Source organism: Oncorhynchus mykiss, chromosome 17 (assembly GCF_013265735.2).
Source record: "Oncorhynchus mykiss isolate Arlee chromosome 17, USDA_OmykA_1.1, whole genome shotgun sequence".
Classification (NCBI taxonomy): Eukaryota; Metazoa; Chordata; class Actinopteri; order Salmoniformes; family Salmonidae; genus Oncorhynchus; species Oncorhynchus mykiss.
The window spans coordinates 8790678-8809932 of NC_048581.1; the positions used below are offsets into that span (position 1 = coordinate 8790678).

Consider the following 19255-nt stretch of genomic DNA (forward strand, 5'->3'; position numbering starts at 1 on the left):
AATGGATCGGCTCTATTTTGACATTAAAAGCTATTTCTACCTTCTTGAGAAGTCCATGATTTGTGTTGGTACAATAATATGACATTCCATTACTGTTGTCATGTTCCTTAATTATGGTTTTGGGGAATTATTCAGAATAGCTGTTTTGGTCGTTAAGATATAATATATTTGTATGATTATTCAACCTGATAGAAAAGACATCAGTGAAGTTGAGATGAATGGAATGTGTAGTCGCTCCGTTAAACCACAAGATGGCGCTATCGACACGTAAATCAATTACAAACAGTTTGAGTGAAGAAGTTGCTTTCTTTGGAACCAGTTTGGAACCGTGATTAACTGCCAAAATGATCTTCAAGCCAATTCACATATGATCTGAGACTGGGTAAAATATAATGTTATCATGCCCTAGTTAAATAAATGTTGAATAAAATGTTAAATCCTATTCAGAAAGAAAGATGAAATGAATTTGCGCGCAATATGCGCAGCCACGACGGTCTAGAGCGCACAGATCTGTATTCTCGCGGGAACAGCGCATATCTCGTTCTGTTAAAACAGGGCAAACAACAACAGCAGCGGGCAACTTTCAAAATCAAGTGTGAAGGGAAAAATCAACATTTCTATCATTTTCTATAACGTTTCCAGATACAACAAACACGATTTAATAGTCGGATTATTTGTCCACGTTCACCCGATCAACATTGATTAGTCTATTGATCTAGCTAGCTTGCTAACTAGCCTTCAGTAAACACGCTGTGGGCGCGCAAGATGGCGGTCAGTGCAGATCATTTGTTTTGGTTGTTGAAGGAATGATTGGATTTCTTTACCCAAATATGACCGTTTGGTAGTTCATTTCTACGGTGATAAACCCCGTGTGAATATGGTTTAGTTTGTTTACCAACGTAATTGATTATTTTCTGCAAGTTTTCCACCTCTAAAACTAAGTTTGACACTACTAGATACCCAGATAAGCTTGCTAGCTCAAACTAGCTTGTAGAACGCACATGGAAACTTCCACGACCAGAACCAAAAGGAAAGAAATGGGGAGATCGTCAGATGGACAGTTAACCACAAAAGATGGTGTGGTTGTGGGCACTCCTCTTCAGAATGTAACTGTGGGGGGAGATACTCCAATGGGTGATGACAATGTGGTGAGTATGGACAACAATACTCACAACTTGCGCCCCTCCAGTCCCCAGCTCAGGCCTGTTACCTTGAGCCCGGCACTCCAGTCAAACCCCAGGGGAAAAGATGAGAGCCAAGAGGGTATGTCACTTATTGAGATGCAATTGTGGTAACAATATCTGGTTATCATATGACAACAACCACTCTGCAGGTGTAGCAGTTTTAATAGGTGCCTTTAAAGGGAAGGTCATCAGTAGGAAGACTCATAACTCTGCAGGTGTAGCAGTTTTAATAGGTGCATTTAAAGGGAAGGTCGTCAGTAGTAACACTCACCACTCTGCAGGTGTAGCAGTTTTAATAGGTGCATTTAAAGGGAAGGTCATCAGTAGTAAGACTCACCACTCTGCAGGTGTAGCAGTTTTAATAGGTGCATTTAAAGGGAAGGTCATCAGTAGGAAGACTCACCGCTCTGCAGGTGTAGCAGTTTTAATAGGTGCATTTAAAGGGAAGGTCGTCAGTAGTAACACTCACCACTCTGCAGGTGTAGCAGTTTTAATAGGTGCATTTAAAGGGAAGGTCATCAGTAGTAAGACTCACCACTCTGCAGGTGTAGCAGTTTTAAGAGGTGCATTTAAAGGGAAGGTCGTCAGTAGTAACACTCACCACTCTGGACGTTGGTTCATTTTAACAGTGAATTTCAACAGTGAAATGTTTTTATTAGGGAATATTTATGCATCCAACAACAAACAAAACAACGGGATATTATGTCAAGAATTTGAAGAAGAGACTCAGAGTTCTAGGTGTATTTCAGGATATCAAAATTATCTTAGGTGGAGATTTTAATTCTGTATCTAATGTGATGATTGACAGATATCCCCCTCCTAACAGATCCAGCATTGTTAATCCTGAGTTTAATAACTGCCATCTTGGATTAGTCGATGTTTGGAGATCTAAATGTCCTGATAAAAAGGACTTCACTTGGAGTAACAAGGACACGTCCAGACAGTCAACAATTGACTTCTGGTTGATTTCTAATTCATTAGAAAATTCTGTAGTGAAGGTATCAATTGAACCATCAAGTCTTACTGATCATAAAGTTATATTCTTATCTTTAAATATTAATGGATCTGAAGTTAAACCGAATCGGAGTTATTGGAAACTCAATAGTAGACTGTTGGAAGATGATCATTTCAAGATGGATGCCAAAGATATTATACAAGACAATTGGAAGAAAGCCCAACTATTTAAGTCTTGTGGGAAATATTGGGAATTCATGAAGTGTGAAATAAGACAAACAGCCATATGAAGAGGTAAAGAAATTGCTGAACTTAAAAGATTGAGGGAAGATAAACTTATTAAGGAAATCCTTTCTCTAATCTCTATGGAGGACCTTGATGAAGAAGGAAATGCTCAGTTATTCTCTATACAACTAGACATGGACCGGATGTATGAAGAGAGAGCAAAATGGGCATTTGTAAGATCAAGAAGGAGATGGTTGGAGGAAGGTGGGAAAAAATACAAAATACTTTTACAATTTAGAAAGAAAAAAATATTTTCATGAGCTTAATATAGATGGCAAAGAAAATGAAAACCCAAAAGATATTTCAAAATATGTTTCAGAATTCCATGGTAACCTTTATACCAGTCATGCCTGTCCCACTAACAACTGATCTGCCTTGCTAGGACTCTGTCAAAGACTATGCAAAATGTATAGATGAAGACTTCAAAAGTCTTGTGATCAAATTATTTCTATCAATGAAATAAAAAAAATGTATCAGCAAGTTAAAAGAGAACACATCTCCAGGGAATGATGGCATTATCAGTGAATTCTATAAATGTTATCAGTGAATTCTATAAATATTATCAGTGAATTCTATAAATATTATCAGTGAATTCTATAAATATTATCAGTGAATTCTATAAATATTATCAGTGAATTCTATAAATGTTATCAGAAGGATATTATTGAATTTATGTTTCATGTTTTTAAGGAGGCAATTGATTTAGGGGTCCTGCCTGTTTCTATGACACAAGGCCTCATTTCTGTAGTACCCAAACCAAACAAACATTCTATGATGTAAGAAAACTGGAGACCGATCACATTAATGAACAACGATGGAAAGATACTTGCATCCATCTTTACAGAAAGACTGAAAAAAAGGTGTTGACCAAATCATTGATGAAACCCAGTCTGGTTTTATTAAGGGCAGACATATAGGTAATAGTATTCTACTAGTATTGGACTTGATAGACGACAATGAGCACATTATGGAAGATAGCTTTATTTTATTTGTAGACTTTTACAAGGCATTTGATACAGTTACAGTTATTATTTTATTTTTGACACTCTTCAATTTTTGGGGTTTTGGTCAATATTTTCCAAATGTAATTAAGACACTTTACAATAATAGTAACAGCTCTGTTAAATTATCCCATGGAACTTTACAGAGATTAGACGTGGAATTAAACAAGGATGCCCAATTTTCTCCTTTCTTATTTTGTATTGATCACACAAGTTATGGCACTTCATATAAATAAGGATAGTTTTAGGGGTATTCGGATACAAGACAAATAGATAAAATATTGACCAATTGGCTGATGACACCAGCATTTAAAAATATAAAAAAAGATCCTAATGAAGTCAGGAAAGCTGTTGAGTGTATTAATGCCTTCCACACATGTATCAGGTTTATCTCTGAATATCAGGAAATGTGAATAATTTTTGTGGAAAAGATGTGACTTAAACTCAGGATGTAATATCCATGTAAAAGATGTGATCACATATCTTGGTATTAAAGTTAACAAAGATCAGAAAGAAAGGGCCAACTTAAATTTCTCTCCTATTGTAGAGGACATTGGAAAGAGATTTAACTCCTGGTTATTACGAAATCTTTATCTGGGCGTGTACTTTTATCAGTTTTATTATTAGTTTATACCTCCCTTGCCTTGGATGGTCCTCTGTCAGTAACTAAAATGGTTGATACTAAATGATTTAACGTCATATGGAGGAATAAAGCTCATTATTTAAGAAAAGCGGTAATATGTAGCACCCAAGGTGAGAGAGGGTTGAATACTCTGGATTGTAAAACCTCTAATATAATATTTATGATTAAATGGAAACAAAACTACTTAAGAAATAAGGATTGCATTTGGAATATCATCCCTAATTTAGTATTCCAACAGATTGGTGGTCTAGAAGTCTTACTAAAATGCAACGTTGATTTGGGTAAAATCCCTATTAAGCTGCAAACTTTCATAAACAAGTACTTCTAACTTGGAACCTCACGTACAAACACTATGTTTCCCCTCATAGGTAATACAATCTGGAACAATAAAGACATAAAATACAAAAACATCTTTATTGTTCCAGAACTGGTTTGACAACAACATTATTTGGGTGAAACAATTATTGAATAATGTGATTATCCAGAATTTATGAGAACACACAATTCATTCCTGAGGAGTATCAAATTGTTGTTAGAGCTGTCCCTAAAGGTGTTGTTAGAGCTGTCCCTAAAGGTGTTGTTAGAGCTGCCCCTAAAGGTGTTGTTAGAGCTGTCCCTAAAGGTGTTGTTAGAGCTGCCCCTAAAGGTGTTGTTAGAGCTGCCCCTAAAGGTGTTGTTAGAGCTGTCCCTAAAGGTGTTGTTAGAGCTGTCCCTAAAGGTGTTGTTAGAGCTGCCCCTAAAGGTGTTGTTAGAGCTGCCCCTAAAGGTGTTGTTAGAGCTGCCCCTAAAGGTGTTGTTAGAGCTGTCCCTAAAGGTGTTGTTAGAGCTGCCCCTAAAGGTGTTGTTAGAGCTGCCCCTAAAGGTGTTGTTAGAGCTGTCCCTAAAGGTGTTGTTAGAGCTGTCCCTAAAGGTGTTGTTAGAGCTGTCCCTAAAGGTGTTGTTAGAGCTGCCCCTAAAGGTGTTAGAGCTGTCCCTAAAGGTGTTGTTAGAGCTGCCCCTAAAGGTGTTGTTAGAGCTGTCCCTAAAGGTGTTGTTAGAGCTGTCCCTAAAGGTGTTGTTAGAGCTGCCCCTAAAGGTGTTGTTAGAGCTGTCCGTAAAGGTGTTGTTAGAGCTGCCCCTAAAGGTGTTGTTAGAGCTGCCCCTAAAGGTGTTGTTAGAGCTGTCCCTAAAGGTGTTGTTAGAGCTGTCCCTAAAGGTGTTGTTAGAGCTGTCCCTAAAGGTGTTGTTAGAGCTGCCCCTAAAGGTGTTAGAGCTGCCCCTAAAGGTGTTGTTAGAGCTGTCCCTAAAGGTGTTGTTAGAGCTGTCCCTAAAGGTGTTGTTAGAGCTGCCCCTAAAGGTGTTAGAGCTGCCCCTAAAGGTGTTGTTAGAGCTGTCCCTAAAGGTGTTGTTAGAGCTGTCCCTAAAGGTGTTGTTAGAGCTGTCCCTAAAGGTGTTGTTAGAGCTGTCCCTAAAGGTGTTGTTAGAGCTGTCCCTAAAGGTGTTGTTAGAGCTGCCCCTAAAGGTGCTTCTCTTAGGAGAATATAACAATAATGTGCAACTGTTGAGGGTTTTGTAGCCTCAGTTCTCAATGAGAAGACATGTATATTTATTTTAATACCTTTATTTAACCAGGCAAGTCAGTAAGTCAGTAAGAACAAATTCTTATTTTCAATGACGGCCTAGGAACAGTGGGTTAACTGCCTTGTCCTAGAACGACAGATTTGTACCTTGTCAGCTCGGGGGTTTGAACTTGCAACCTTCCGGTTACTAGACCAACGCTCTAACCACTAGGCTACCCTGCCGCCCCATATAAGGAAACTATGTCAACATGTTACTATTCCCTCTGCTAAAATGTACTGGAATGCAGCCCTAAGACAAGTTTCGTTGTTGTCTGGTAAATATTGTATATCTAATAAGGTGAAAGAAGTATCATACAAACTCATTCATAGAATCTACCCTGTAAAGACATTTATTATACACAGATTTAAAATAGCTATTGATAACAAATGTCTATTTTGTGGCTGTGACCCAGAGACTCTTGACCATTTGTTTTGGGACTGTTCTTATGTCAGAAGATTTTGGAGTGAGTTAGAAGATTAATGGAATGGAATGTCATATTATTGTACCAATATAAATCAGGGACTTCTCAAGAAGGTAGAAAGAGCTTTTAATGTCAAAATAGAGCCGATCCATTCTATTCAAAATGACACACATTACACACAAGATAGACTATGTATGTATAGACACTATGTTAGACAGACAGAGAGGTTACATTTCACCTTATGTTGTACCTCTGTTTGTCTTATGTAGCAGACAAAGGCAGGCAACTACACAGGACAAGATAGACTATGTATGTATAGACACTATGTTAGACAGACAGAGAGGTTACATTTCACCTTATGTTGTACCTCTGTTTGTCTTATGTAGTAAAAATAATGGATTTCAGCAGACAAAGGCAGGCAGGCAACTACACAGGACAGACAGAGGTACATGGTAACCACAACTACACAGGACAGACAGAGGTACAAGCATTTACCACGTTACCTTTTTAAGAAATCGATGTAGTCGGAGCTGAACTCTACAGACCCTTGTCACTGTTTGACCCCGGGGAGAAGATTATCTCCAAAAACCTCCGTCATGGGGTCAATGACTCTTCTGTGTAATGTACTGGAACTGAGATTCATGATTTAAGGGCTGGTAAGTAAGCAAAAGATAACCCAAATAATTCCTCCACATTGCTGTCGTTGCCATAGCAACGTGAGCTAGCTAGTTCCATTTTATTAGCGGGGATTCCTAGTGCATGGAATATTGAGCACGTTCTATCCCTTTATCATTTAGTGAAACTCACCTTTCACTTGTTGTGCTTCCTCTTTTGGATCCATCTCTAGCCTTCAATGTCTGAACCAATGTCCACAGAGTCCCCGGGTTCTGGCTGTGGTGTTCCAGCCCAGAGAAGCTCACAGCAGGGTCCAGAGATGGTGTCAGTGAAGCTGGAGGACTGCAGTCAAACACTGGAACTTAATGTGATTGTAAAAGAGGAATGGGAGGAGAGAGAAGTCAAAGAGGAGGTGGAGAACAGGGAAGTGTCTGATCCAGACCTAGAGGAAGAGGAGGCAGCAGTAGATAGTATCACTGACCCAGGTAAGTTCAGGTGTGGAGTACGGAGAGAGGTTGGTGCCTATTGTATTGCTTCTGCTGGCATCAAACGTATTTTAAAGCCCCTTCCAATGCTGTTCCTGATTCTAACCCCATATCTGTTCATATTCCCACAGGAGAGATCTCCAACCCAGGTTCAGACAGTGAGCCCAGTTCCACAGCATCAGGAAACCATAAACAACACAGACGGAGGAACTCAAGACAGAAACATCACCACTGCATGGACTGCTTCACTAGTTTCTATGATCCAGAGGAGTTGAGAAGACACACTTGTAGGCCCCACCCCTGCTCAGATTGCAGAGACAGTTTTATTTGTCCAACTCACCTCATACCACACCAACAGACTCTCAAAATAAAGAAGCCTTACATGTGTGGTCAATGTGGCAAGAGATTTCAGACCCCAAGCACCTTGAAGACGCACCAGCTTACTCACACAGGAAAGAAGCCTTTCCATTGCGCCCAATGTGGGAAGAGTTTCAGTGATGAAGGAAATCGTAATAAACATCAGAGAATACACACAGGAGAGAAGCCTCATCAATGCTCTGAATGCGGGAAGAATCAGTTATCACATTTAAAGGCACACCAACAAACTCACACAGGAGACAATATTTTTCACTGCTCTCCGTGTGGGACTGGTTTTACGTTGGAAGGATGCCTTCAGAGTCATCAGAGAATTCACAGTGGAGAGAAGCCCCACCACTGTTCCCAATGCGGTAAAAGCTTCAATCAAGCAGGAGACCTAAAGACACATCAGAGAGTACACAGTGGCGAGAAGCCCTACCACTGCCCCCAATGTGGAAAGAGCTTTAGTCGGGCAGGACGGCTAAGTGAACACCAGAAATATCACACCGGAGAGAAGCCATACCACTGTGATCAGTATGGGAAGAGTTTCCATCAGGTAGGACACCTAAATAACCACCAAAGGATACACACGGGAGAAACCGTACAGCTGTGAACAGTGTGGAAAGAGATTCCATTGGGAAGGATACCTAAATAATCATCAGAGAATACACACAGGCGAGAAGCCTTACCACTGCTCTCCGTGTGGGATGAGTTTCACTTGGTTATCGTCCCTAAAATATCACCAGTTAAAATGTCAGGGTCGTTCCATTATTACTATTATTATCCAATATTAAAATACATGTTCAATGAGATGCCCTTTAATATAGGCCATTGTGAAATCAATAAATCTGGTCTTTAATATAAATACTAAAGGGCGATTTTAATTAGGGGCGATTTTAATTAGGGACGATTTTTCATAACAATTGGTCATCTGCATTTTTGGACACCAATTATGGCCGATTACATTGCATTCCATGAGGAAACTGCGTGGCAGGCTTGACCACCTGGTACGCGAGTGCAGTAGGAGCCAAGGTAAGTTGCTAGCTAGCATTAAACTTATCTTATAAAAAAAAACTATCAATCTTCACATCATCACTAGTTAACTATACATGGTTGATGATATTACTAGGTTAACTAGCTTGTCCTGCGTTGCATATAGTCGATGCCCTGCCTTTTAATTTATCATCTAGTCACAGCCCACCTCGCCAAGCAGGTGATGATTTAACAAAAGCACAATTGTTGCACGAATGTACCTCACCATAAACACCAATGTACCTAACCATAAACACCAATGTACCTAAACACCAATGTACCTCACCATAAACACCAATGTACCTCACCATAAACACCAATGTACCTCACCATAAACACCAATGTACCTCACCATAAACATCAATGTACCTCACCATAAACACCAATGTACCTCACCATAAACACCAATGTACCTCACCATAAACACCAATGTACCTCACCATAAACACCAATGTACCTCACCATAAACACCAATGTACCTCACCATAAACACCAATGTACCTAAACACCAATGTACCTCACCATAAACACCAATGTACCTAAACACCAATGTACCTCACCATAAACACCAATGTACCTCACCATAAACACCAATGTACCTAACCATAAACACCAATGTACCTCACCATAAACATCAATGTACCTCACCCTAAACACCAATGTACCTCACCATAAACACCAATGTACCTCACCATAAACACCAATGTACCTAACCATAAACACCAATGTACCTCACCATAAACATCAATGTACCTCACCCTAAACACCAATGTACCTAACCATAAACACCAATGTACCTCACCATAAACACCAATGTACCTAACCATAAACACCAATGTACCTCACCATAAACATCAATGTACCTCACCCTAAACACCAATGTACCTCACCATAAACACCAATGTACCTCACCATAAACACCAATGTACCTCACCATAAACACCAATGTACCTCACCATAAACACCAATGTACCATAAACATCAATGTACCTCACCATAAACACCAATGTACCTAAACATCAATGTACCTCACCATAAACACCAATGTACCTAACCATAAACACCAATGTACCTCACCATAAACATCAATGTACCTCACCCTAAACACCAATGTACCTCACCATAAACACCAATGTACCTCACCATAAACACCAATGTACCTCACCATAAACACCAATGTACCTCACCATAAACACCAATGTACCATAAACATCAATGTACCTCACCATGAACACCAATGTACCTAAACACCAATGTACCTCACCATAAACACCAATGTACCTCACCATAAACACCAATGTACCTCACCATTAACACCAATGTACCTCACCATAAACATCAATGTACCTCACCATAAACACCAATGTACCTCACCATAAACATCAATGTACCTCACCATAAACATCAATGTACCTCACCATAAACACCAATGTACCTAAACATCAATGTACCTCACCATAAACATCAATGTACCTCACCATAAACACCAATGTACCTAAACACCAATGTACCTCACCATAAACACCAATGGACCTCACCATAAACACCAATGTACCTAACCATAAACACCAATGTACCTCACCATAAACACCAATGTACCTCACCATAAACATCAATGTACCTCACCATAAACATCAATGTACCTCACCATAAACACCAATGTACCTCACCATAAACATCAATGTACCTAAACATCAATGTACCTCACCATAAACATCAATGTACCTCACCATAAACACCAATGTACCTCACCATAAACATCAATGTACCTCACCATAAACATCAATGTACCTCACCATAAACACCAATGTACCTCACCATAAACATCAATGTACCTCACCATAAACATCAATGTACCTCACCATAAACACCAATGTACCTCACCATAAACACCAATGTACCACCATAAACACCAATGTACCTCACCATAAACATCAATGTACCTAAACACCAATGTACCTCACCATAAACACCAATGTACCACCATAAACACCAATGTACCTCACCATAAACATCAATGTACCTCACCATAAACATCAATGTACCTCACCATAAACACCAATGTACCTAAACATCAATGTACCTCACCATAAACACCAATGTACCTAAACATCAATGTACCTCACCATAAACACCAATGTACCTAAACATCAATGTACCTCACCATAAACACCAATGTACCTCACCATAAACACCAATGTACCTCACCATAAACACCAATGTACCTCACCATAAACACCAATGTACCTCACCATAAACATCAATGTACCTCCACCATAAACACCAATGTACCTCACCATAAACACCAATGTACCTCACCATAAACATCAATGTACCTCACCATAAACATCAATGTACCTCACCATAAACACCAATGTACCTCACCATAAACATCAATGTACCTAAACACCAATGTACCTCCACCATAAACACCAATGTACCTCACCATAAACACCAATGTACCTCACCATAAACACCAATGTACCTCACCATAAACACCAATGTACCTCACCATAAACATCAATGTACCTCCACCATAAACACCAATGTACCTCACCATAAACACCAATGTACCTCACCATAAACACCAATGTACCTCACCATAAACACCAATGTACCTCACCATAAACATCAATGTACCTAACCATAAACACCAATGTACCTCACCATAAACACCAATGTACCTAACCATAAACACCAATGTACCATAACATCAATGTACCTCACCATAAACACCAATGTACCTCACCATAAACACCAATGTACCTCACCATAACACCAATGTACCTCACCATAAACATCAATGTACCTCACCATAAACACCAATGTACCTCACCATAAACATCAATGTACCTAAACACCAATGTACCTCACCATAAACACCAATGTACCTCACCATAAACACCAATGTACCTCACCATAAACACCAATGTACCTCACCATAAACACCAATGTACCTCACCATAAACACCAATGTACCTCACCATAAACACCAATGTACCTCACCATAAACACCAATGTACCTCACCATAAACACCAATGTACCTCACCATAAACACCAATGTACCTCACCATAAACACCAATGTACCTCACCATAAACACCAATGTACCTCACCATAAACACCAATGTACCTAAACACCAATGTACCTCACCATAAACACCAATGTACCTCACCATAAACACCAATGCCTTTCTTAAAGAAGTATATATGTTTCTTAAACCTGCATATTTCGTTAAAATAAATTAATGTTAGCAGGCAATATTAAACTAGGGAAATATCAATATTAAACTGGGGAAACATTAATATTAAACTAGGGAAATATCAATATTAAACTAGGGAAACATTAATATTAAACTAGGGAAACATTAATATTAAACTAGGGAAATATCAATATTAAACTAGGGAAATATCAATATTAAACTAGGGAAATATTAAACTAGGGAAATATCAATATTAAACTAGGGAAATATCAATATTAAACTGGGGAAACATTAATATTAAACTAGGGAAATATCAATATTAAACTAGGGAAACATTCATATTAAACTAGGGAAACATTAATATTAAACTAGGGAAATATCAATATTAAACTAGGGAAATATCAATATTAAACTAGGGAAATATTAAACTAGGGAAATATCAATATTAAACTAGGGAAATATCCATATTAAACTAGGGAAATATCAATATTAAACTAGGGAATTTTTTTATATTAAACTAGGGAAATATTAAACTAGGGAAATATTCATATTACACTAGGGAAATATTCATATTAAACTAGGGAAATATCAATATTAAACTAGGGAAATATCAATATTAAACTAGGGAAATATCAATATTAAACTAGGGAAATATTAAACTAGGGAAATATCAATATTAAACTAGGGAAATATCAATATTAAACTAGGGAAATATCAATATTAAACTAGGGAAACATTAATATTAAACTAGGGAAACATTAATATTAAACTAGGGAAATATCAATATTAAACTAGGGAAATATCAATATTAAACTAGGGAAATATTAAACTAGGGAAATATCAATATTAAACTAGGGAAATATCCATATTAAACTAGGGAAATATCAATATTAAACTAGGGATTTTTTTTATATTAAACTAGGGAAATATTAAACTAGGGAAATATTCATATTAAACTAGGGAAATATTCATATTAAACTAGGGAAATATCAATATTAAACTAGGGAAATATCAATATTAAACTAGGGAAATATTCATATTAAACTAGGGAAATATCAATATTAAACTAGGGAAATATCAATATTAAACTAGGGAAATTTTAATATTAAACTAGGGAAATATTAAACTAGGGAAATATTCATATTAAACTAGGGAAATATTCATATTAAACTAGGGAAATATTAAACTAGGGAAATATTCATATTAAACTAGGGAAATATTCATATTAAACTAGGGAAATATTCATATTAAACTAGGGAAATATTCATATTAAACTAGGGAAATATCAATATTAAACTAGGGAAATATCCATATTAAACTAGGGAAATATCAATATTAAACTAGGGAAATATCAATATTAAACTAGGGAAATATCAATATTAAACTAGGGAAATATCAATATTAAACTAGGGAAATTTTAATATTAAACTAGGGAAATATCAATATTAAACTTGTGTCACTTCTCTTGCGTTCATTGCACGCAGAGTCAGGGTATATACAACAGAGTGGGCCGCCTGGCTCGTTGCGAACATAATTATGACATAACATTGAAGGTTGTGCAATGTAACAGCAATATTTAGACTTAGGGATGCCACCCGTTAGATAAAATACAGAACGGTTCCATATTTCATTGAAAGAATAAACATTTTGTTTTCGAAATTATAGTTTCCGGATTTGACCATATTAATGACCAAAGGCTCGTATTTCTGTGTGTTAATATTATAATTAAGTCTACAATTTGATATTTGATAGCGCAGTCTGACTGAGCGGTGGCAGGCAGCAGAAGGCTCGTAAGCATTCATTCAAACAGCACTTTCCTGCGTTTGCCAGCAGCTCTTAGCAATGCTTGAAGCACAGCGCTGTTTATGACTTCAAGCCTATCAACTCCTGAGATTAGGCTGGCAATACTAAAGTGCCTATTAGAACATCCAAAAGTCAAAGGTATATGAAATGTTATAGAGAGAAATAGTCAACGCGTTATAATTCCTGTAATAACTTGCGGCTGAACTTGAAAGGGGTTCCTTCGTTATTTTACAGTTCATGTCTTCTATAGAGAATGTTACTATCATTATGACCTCATCATGTTGGTCTGACCCCATAGAGAATGTTACTATCATTATGACCTCATCATGTTGGTCTGACCCCATAGAGAATGTTACTATCATTATGACCTCATCATGTTGGTCTGACCCCATAGAGAATGTTACTATCATTATGACCTCATCATGTTGGTCTGACCCCATAGAGAATGTTACTATCATTATGACCTCATCATGTTGGTCTGACCCCATAGAGAATGTTACTATCATTATGACCTCATCATGTTGGTCTGACCCCATAGAGAATGTTACTATCATTATGACCTCATCATGTTGGTCTGACCCCATAGAGAATGTTACTATCATTATGACCTCGTCATGTTGGTCTGACCCCATAGAGAATGTTACTAATCATTATGACCTCATAGAGAACGTCTTGATCTACTCCAACGCCTCTGTGTTTTTGATACCCGTGCAAATCTCACTAGGATAAGGTAACGTTTGTCAACATATTTTCAATAAATCCACTCTACTAAAAAAATATATATCTTCGCTTATATTTAGTCGATATTGATCAGAGTTACCTTGTCCTATGGATATCTGCACAGTGATCAAATTGTGAAGGTGGTGTAATCCTACAGGAAACACAGACCTTATTTGAATTTGATCTAAAAACATCCTATGGAATGAATGAAGGAACCGCTTTTCAGATTTTGCTGGAAGGTGTCATGGGAATTATGACTCACACTTTGGTCGTCGGTTCTTACCATGCCCAGTATTAAAATAGGATTTCCTGCATATAGAAATGACAGTTTTTGTTTACAACATTCATCACAGGTAAACTAAATAAATAAAAAACTATATTTTTATTAGTCAAACAGTTGAGAGTATTTGTCTCCTATGCAGACTTCTGTATCCTTGTCACTTCAGAGAGGTGTGTGTGTGTGTGTGTGTGTGTGTGTGTGATTAATTTTACAGATGGCAGAGAAAAGCAGAGCACCAGTGTGGGACCATTACATTGAATTGGCACCAGGGAAAGCAAGGTGTCTTATTTGTGATAACGATATAAGCATGGGGTCAGCAATGGCTAAATCCAAAAATACCACTAACCTGTGGAATCACCTTAAGAACACCCATCCAAAAGCCCATAAGGAAGCAATGATGAAAAAAGCAAACGCAAATTCTTCACAAGGGAAAAGTGATACAGACACATCGCAGGCTACACTCTTGCAACTGTTTAATAAACAAGCAAAATGGCAGGACAAAGATCCAAAATGGCAGGACAAAGATCCAAAATGGCAGGACAAAGATCCAAAATGGCAGGACAAAGATCCAAAATGGCAGGACAAAGATCCAAAATGGCAGGACAAAGATCCAAAATGGCAGGACAAAGATCCAAAATGGCAGGACAAAGATCCAAAATGGCAGGACAAAGATCCAAAATGGCAGGACAAAGATCCAAAATGGCAGGACAAAGATCCAAGGGCCAAGAAGATGGATGAAGCAATTATTGAGATGATTGCCACTGACAACCAGCCATTCACAGTGGTGTCTGGTGTTGGTTTTCAGCGGCTGATTAGTCTTGCTGAACCCCTGTACAGGATCAAAGATGAAACATTCTTTCGCACAGAAATGCTAGATAAAACACATGAAAGAGTTGTGATGAAAGTGAAGAATCTGGTGGCACCAGGGAACGCTCCACACATGGCATTCACAACGGACTGCTGGTCAGGCACTACAGAGTCCCTGATGAGCCTTACTGGACATTTCATTGACGATGTCTGGACAAGAAAGCAGGTTGTGCTGAATGTCAAGACTATGACTGGATCACACGCAGGAAACTACCTCGGAGAGATGTTTTTGACCACGTTGGAATACTGGGAAATCCACACAGAACGTGTAGTGCTGGTCCTCAGAGACAGTGGGGCAAACATGATGAAAGGTGTGAGACTGGCGGAGCTTCCAGACTTCAGCTGCAGTGCACACACCCTACAGCTTGTAATCAACGACGGCCTATCCAGTCAGAGAGCTGTGCTAAACATTATTGCCATGCTGGAGAGCTGTGCATCTCACTTTGACCACTCTGTACTGGCCAAACAGAGGCTGGGGGCCATTCAGGAAGCGCTTGGCCTCCCCAAACACAGCATCATCCAAACAGTTCAAACTCACTGGAACTTCACACTACACATGTTGCAGAGGATGTTTGAACAGAGGCGTGCACTGAATGCGTATGCAGGTGAATACGGACACATCAGCAGTTTGTCTGCTACACAGTGGGACATTGTCTCTAGCCTAATTGAGACTCTGGCACCTATGGAGGAGGTGACCGTGGAGATGAGCCACTCCAACTCTACAGCAGCATGCATCATCCCCAGTGTGTCGGTGCTGAAGCTGATGCTGCAGCAGGAGGGTTCTTCTACTCAAGGCATCAACACTTTACGGAAGACCATGTTGGACAGTCTGACAAGGAGGTTCTCCATAGCCGAGGAGACAAAGTGCCTGGTGCTGGCGACTGTCCTGGATCCACGTTACAAGAGCTATGCCTTCGCCTCAGGGACAGCACTAGAGAAAGCAAAAGAGTGGCTGAAGGAGGAGTCTGACCTACTAAGGAAACCAAATCCCAGAGCCACAGCAGAAAGGACGAGTGAAGAGGAGGACACAGATCCAGGTGCAAAAAAACAAAGAGTCCAGGTAGATCAGCCACCCAGTCTGGTGGACAGCCTCTACGCTAGAATCCTTGGAAGCCAACAGGGCAGGGCTGGAGTCCAGTGCAGTTTTGACATTGAGTTTGAGCGTTACCTCACAGAGCCTGTCATTGACAGAAAGAGCGGCTTGCCTTTGGAGTGGTGGAAGCAGAATGAGAACAGATTTCAATCACTCGCTCCACTGGCGAAGAAGTTTCTCTGTCCTCCATCTTCTTCGGTCCCAAGCGAGAGAGTGTTCAGTGAGGTGGGAAACATTTATGATAAGTGGAGGAGCAGACTGACAGGGGACCAGGCAGACAAGCTCTGCTTTCTACACTACAACCTAAAACTTCTTAACTGGGATTATTGAAGACCCATGAAAGCTGGTTGTTCCTTTTAACATGTTGTTCTCATGTTATTTGAGACTAGATTGATTTGATGTATTCAGTTAAAATTAAAAGTGTACATTGTTCATTCAGTATTGTTGTAATTGTCATTATTACAGATATATATATAATATTGAAGGATACAAAAGCCGATACCGATTAATCGGCCAATTAAAAAAAATACATACACACACACATATATATATATATATATCGATTGGTCAAATAAAAACTCTGCTGATTAATTGGTTTCAGCTTTTTTTGGTCCTCAAATCATCGGTATTGGCGTTGAAGAATCATAATCGGTCGACTTCTAATAGACTTGCTAAATTACCAAAATTCAGCATTTTGAAATGCCCCTCTGTGTCACTTCAAGGGAGATTTTAACCCACTTAATCCCAGAATGCCCCTCTGTGTCACTTCTAGGGAGGTTTTAACCCACTTAATCCCAGAATGCCCCTCTGTGTCACTTTTAGGGAGATTTTAACCCACTTAATCCCAGAATGCCCCTCTGTGTCACTTCTGGGAAGATTTTAACCCACTTAATCCCAGAATGCCCCTCTGTGTCACTTCTAGGGAGGTTTAACCCACTTAATCCCAGAATGCCCCTCTGTGTCACTTCTAGGGAGGTTTAACCCACTTAATCCCAGAATGCCCCTCTGTGTCACCTCTAGGAAGATTTTAACCCACTTAATCCCAGAATGTCTCCAAACTTCACCACCATTGTAAAGCCCGAGGTGTTGCTTTGACAGTCATTTCTGAAGATTGTTGTTGATTTCATGTAGAAACATTGAATGTGTAATAGTGAACACAGAGTGAAAGCAGATGAGCTGGTTCTTTGGCCATTTCCTGGTGTTTGATTGTGAAAACTGAGTGGGATCCCCTGTTAGCCAGGCTAAATGGTATGCTAATTAATGATAAATGTTAGCATGGTTGGCTATTGAATGATCAGTGGATAAATGGTAGGCCAATGAATGATAAATGGTAGGCTGATGAATGATATATGGTAGCATGGTTGGCTATTGAATGAGAGATAGATAAATGGTAGGCTGATGAATGATATATGGTAGCATGGTTGGCTATTGAATGAGCGATAGATAAATGGTAGCATGGTTGGCTATTGAATGAGCGATAGATAAATGGTAGCATGGTTGGCTATTGAATGAGCGATAGATAAATGGTAGCATGGTTGGCTATTGAATGAGCGATAGATAAATGGTAGCATGGTTGGCTATTGTCACGTAGAGTAGGACAGAAGGTTAAACTGAAAAACCTCTATCAAATAAAAAGATGGCGGAGCCGCAACAGTACTTCTGTGTGTTTATTTCCATGGTGAACCCAGAAGAAAAACAACAGTACTTCCATCCAAAGTATACATTATGGGGACAGCTTAAAAACAATGCTGCCCCATCAACGGCTCAATCCGTAATGGTCCCTTCCTTTGAACTGAAAGAGGCTCTTTTTGTAGGGGAAGCCCCTCCCATTAGAACATACCATAAATTATATACATTGCAACACATTTCTCATGATACAATATACCAATATAACACATTTACACAATCCACCCCTACTGACATGGTGTCTTCCAATATGCCCATTCACGTGAACCTGCCATTCTGGACAGGCACTACAAAGCCAGCCCGATTACCTAAACTGGTCCTTATCCCAGCATACCCGGAAGCTACAGAGACGGAGAGCGGGGAACAGAACCAAACAAACAACGTGCTCATCCATAACATTGATAAGTACAATAAACGTTGCTTAAATTAAACATGAACGCTTGTCTGTATATTATTTATGCCATAAACTGTTGCTGACGGGAGGTAATAATAGTGTGTAATGTATGTTCTAAGATAGCGAAGTTAACTTGTGTGATAATGGAGCAGGGAGGTGTGTGTGTGGTGTCTCAAACGTTGCCAGTGACGGACTTCTCCGTCACAGCTATTGATTGAGCGATGGATAAATGGTAGCCTAATATTAGTTAGTGTAGCGGGAATAAACCAGTCATGTCAGAAAAGGAGAGAGATGGTCTGCAATATGATTATGGTAGTTCTATATAATAAAAATCTAATGAATAGGAGACATGCTGCTTATGGTATTTATTAAGGATCCCCATTAGCCAAGGCAGCAGGTACTCTTCCTGGGGTCCAAAGAAGTATATAAGTGTATATAAAATACAACAGTACGTTTAACATTATTACACCACTACATATCTGCAATACATGTTTAGTACCACCATACATACACTATATATACAAAAGTATGTGGACACTCCTTAAAATGAGTGAATTTGGCTATTTCAGCCACGCCGTTGCTGACAGCTGTATAAAACCGAGCACACCGCCATGCAATCTCCATAGACAAACA

The 19255-nt window shown here is 39.0% G+C and overlaps 1 protein-coding gene across 3 annotated transcripts; it reads left to right on the forward strand.

The window, feature by feature from the left end:
- The first annotated feature begins 520 nt into the window (after window positions 1-520).
- On the forward strand, window positions 521-16983 carry LOC110494882 (zinc finger BED domain-containing protein 4-like). Of its 3 annotated transcripts, none has more exons than XM_036948804.1 (4): window positions 521-601; window positions 6935-7187; window positions 7319-8100; window positions 14797-16983. In XM_036948804.1, the coding sequence occupies exons 2-4, from the start codon at window positions 6941-6943 to the stop codon at window positions 16870-16872; spliced, it is 3105 nt and encodes a 1034-aa protein (XP_036804699.1). In that variant the 5' UTR covers window positions 521-601; window positions 6935-6940; the 3' UTR covers window positions 16873-16983. The 3 variants fall into 3 exon arrangements, with proteins under 3 accessions (XP_036804699.1, XP_021425890.2, XP_036804700.1); XM_021570215.2 differs by having other exon boundaries at window positions 535-1148; XM_036948805.1 differs by having other exon boundaries at window positions 535-1148; window positions 6963-7187.
- Window positions 16984-19255: the final 2272 nt, after the last annotated feature.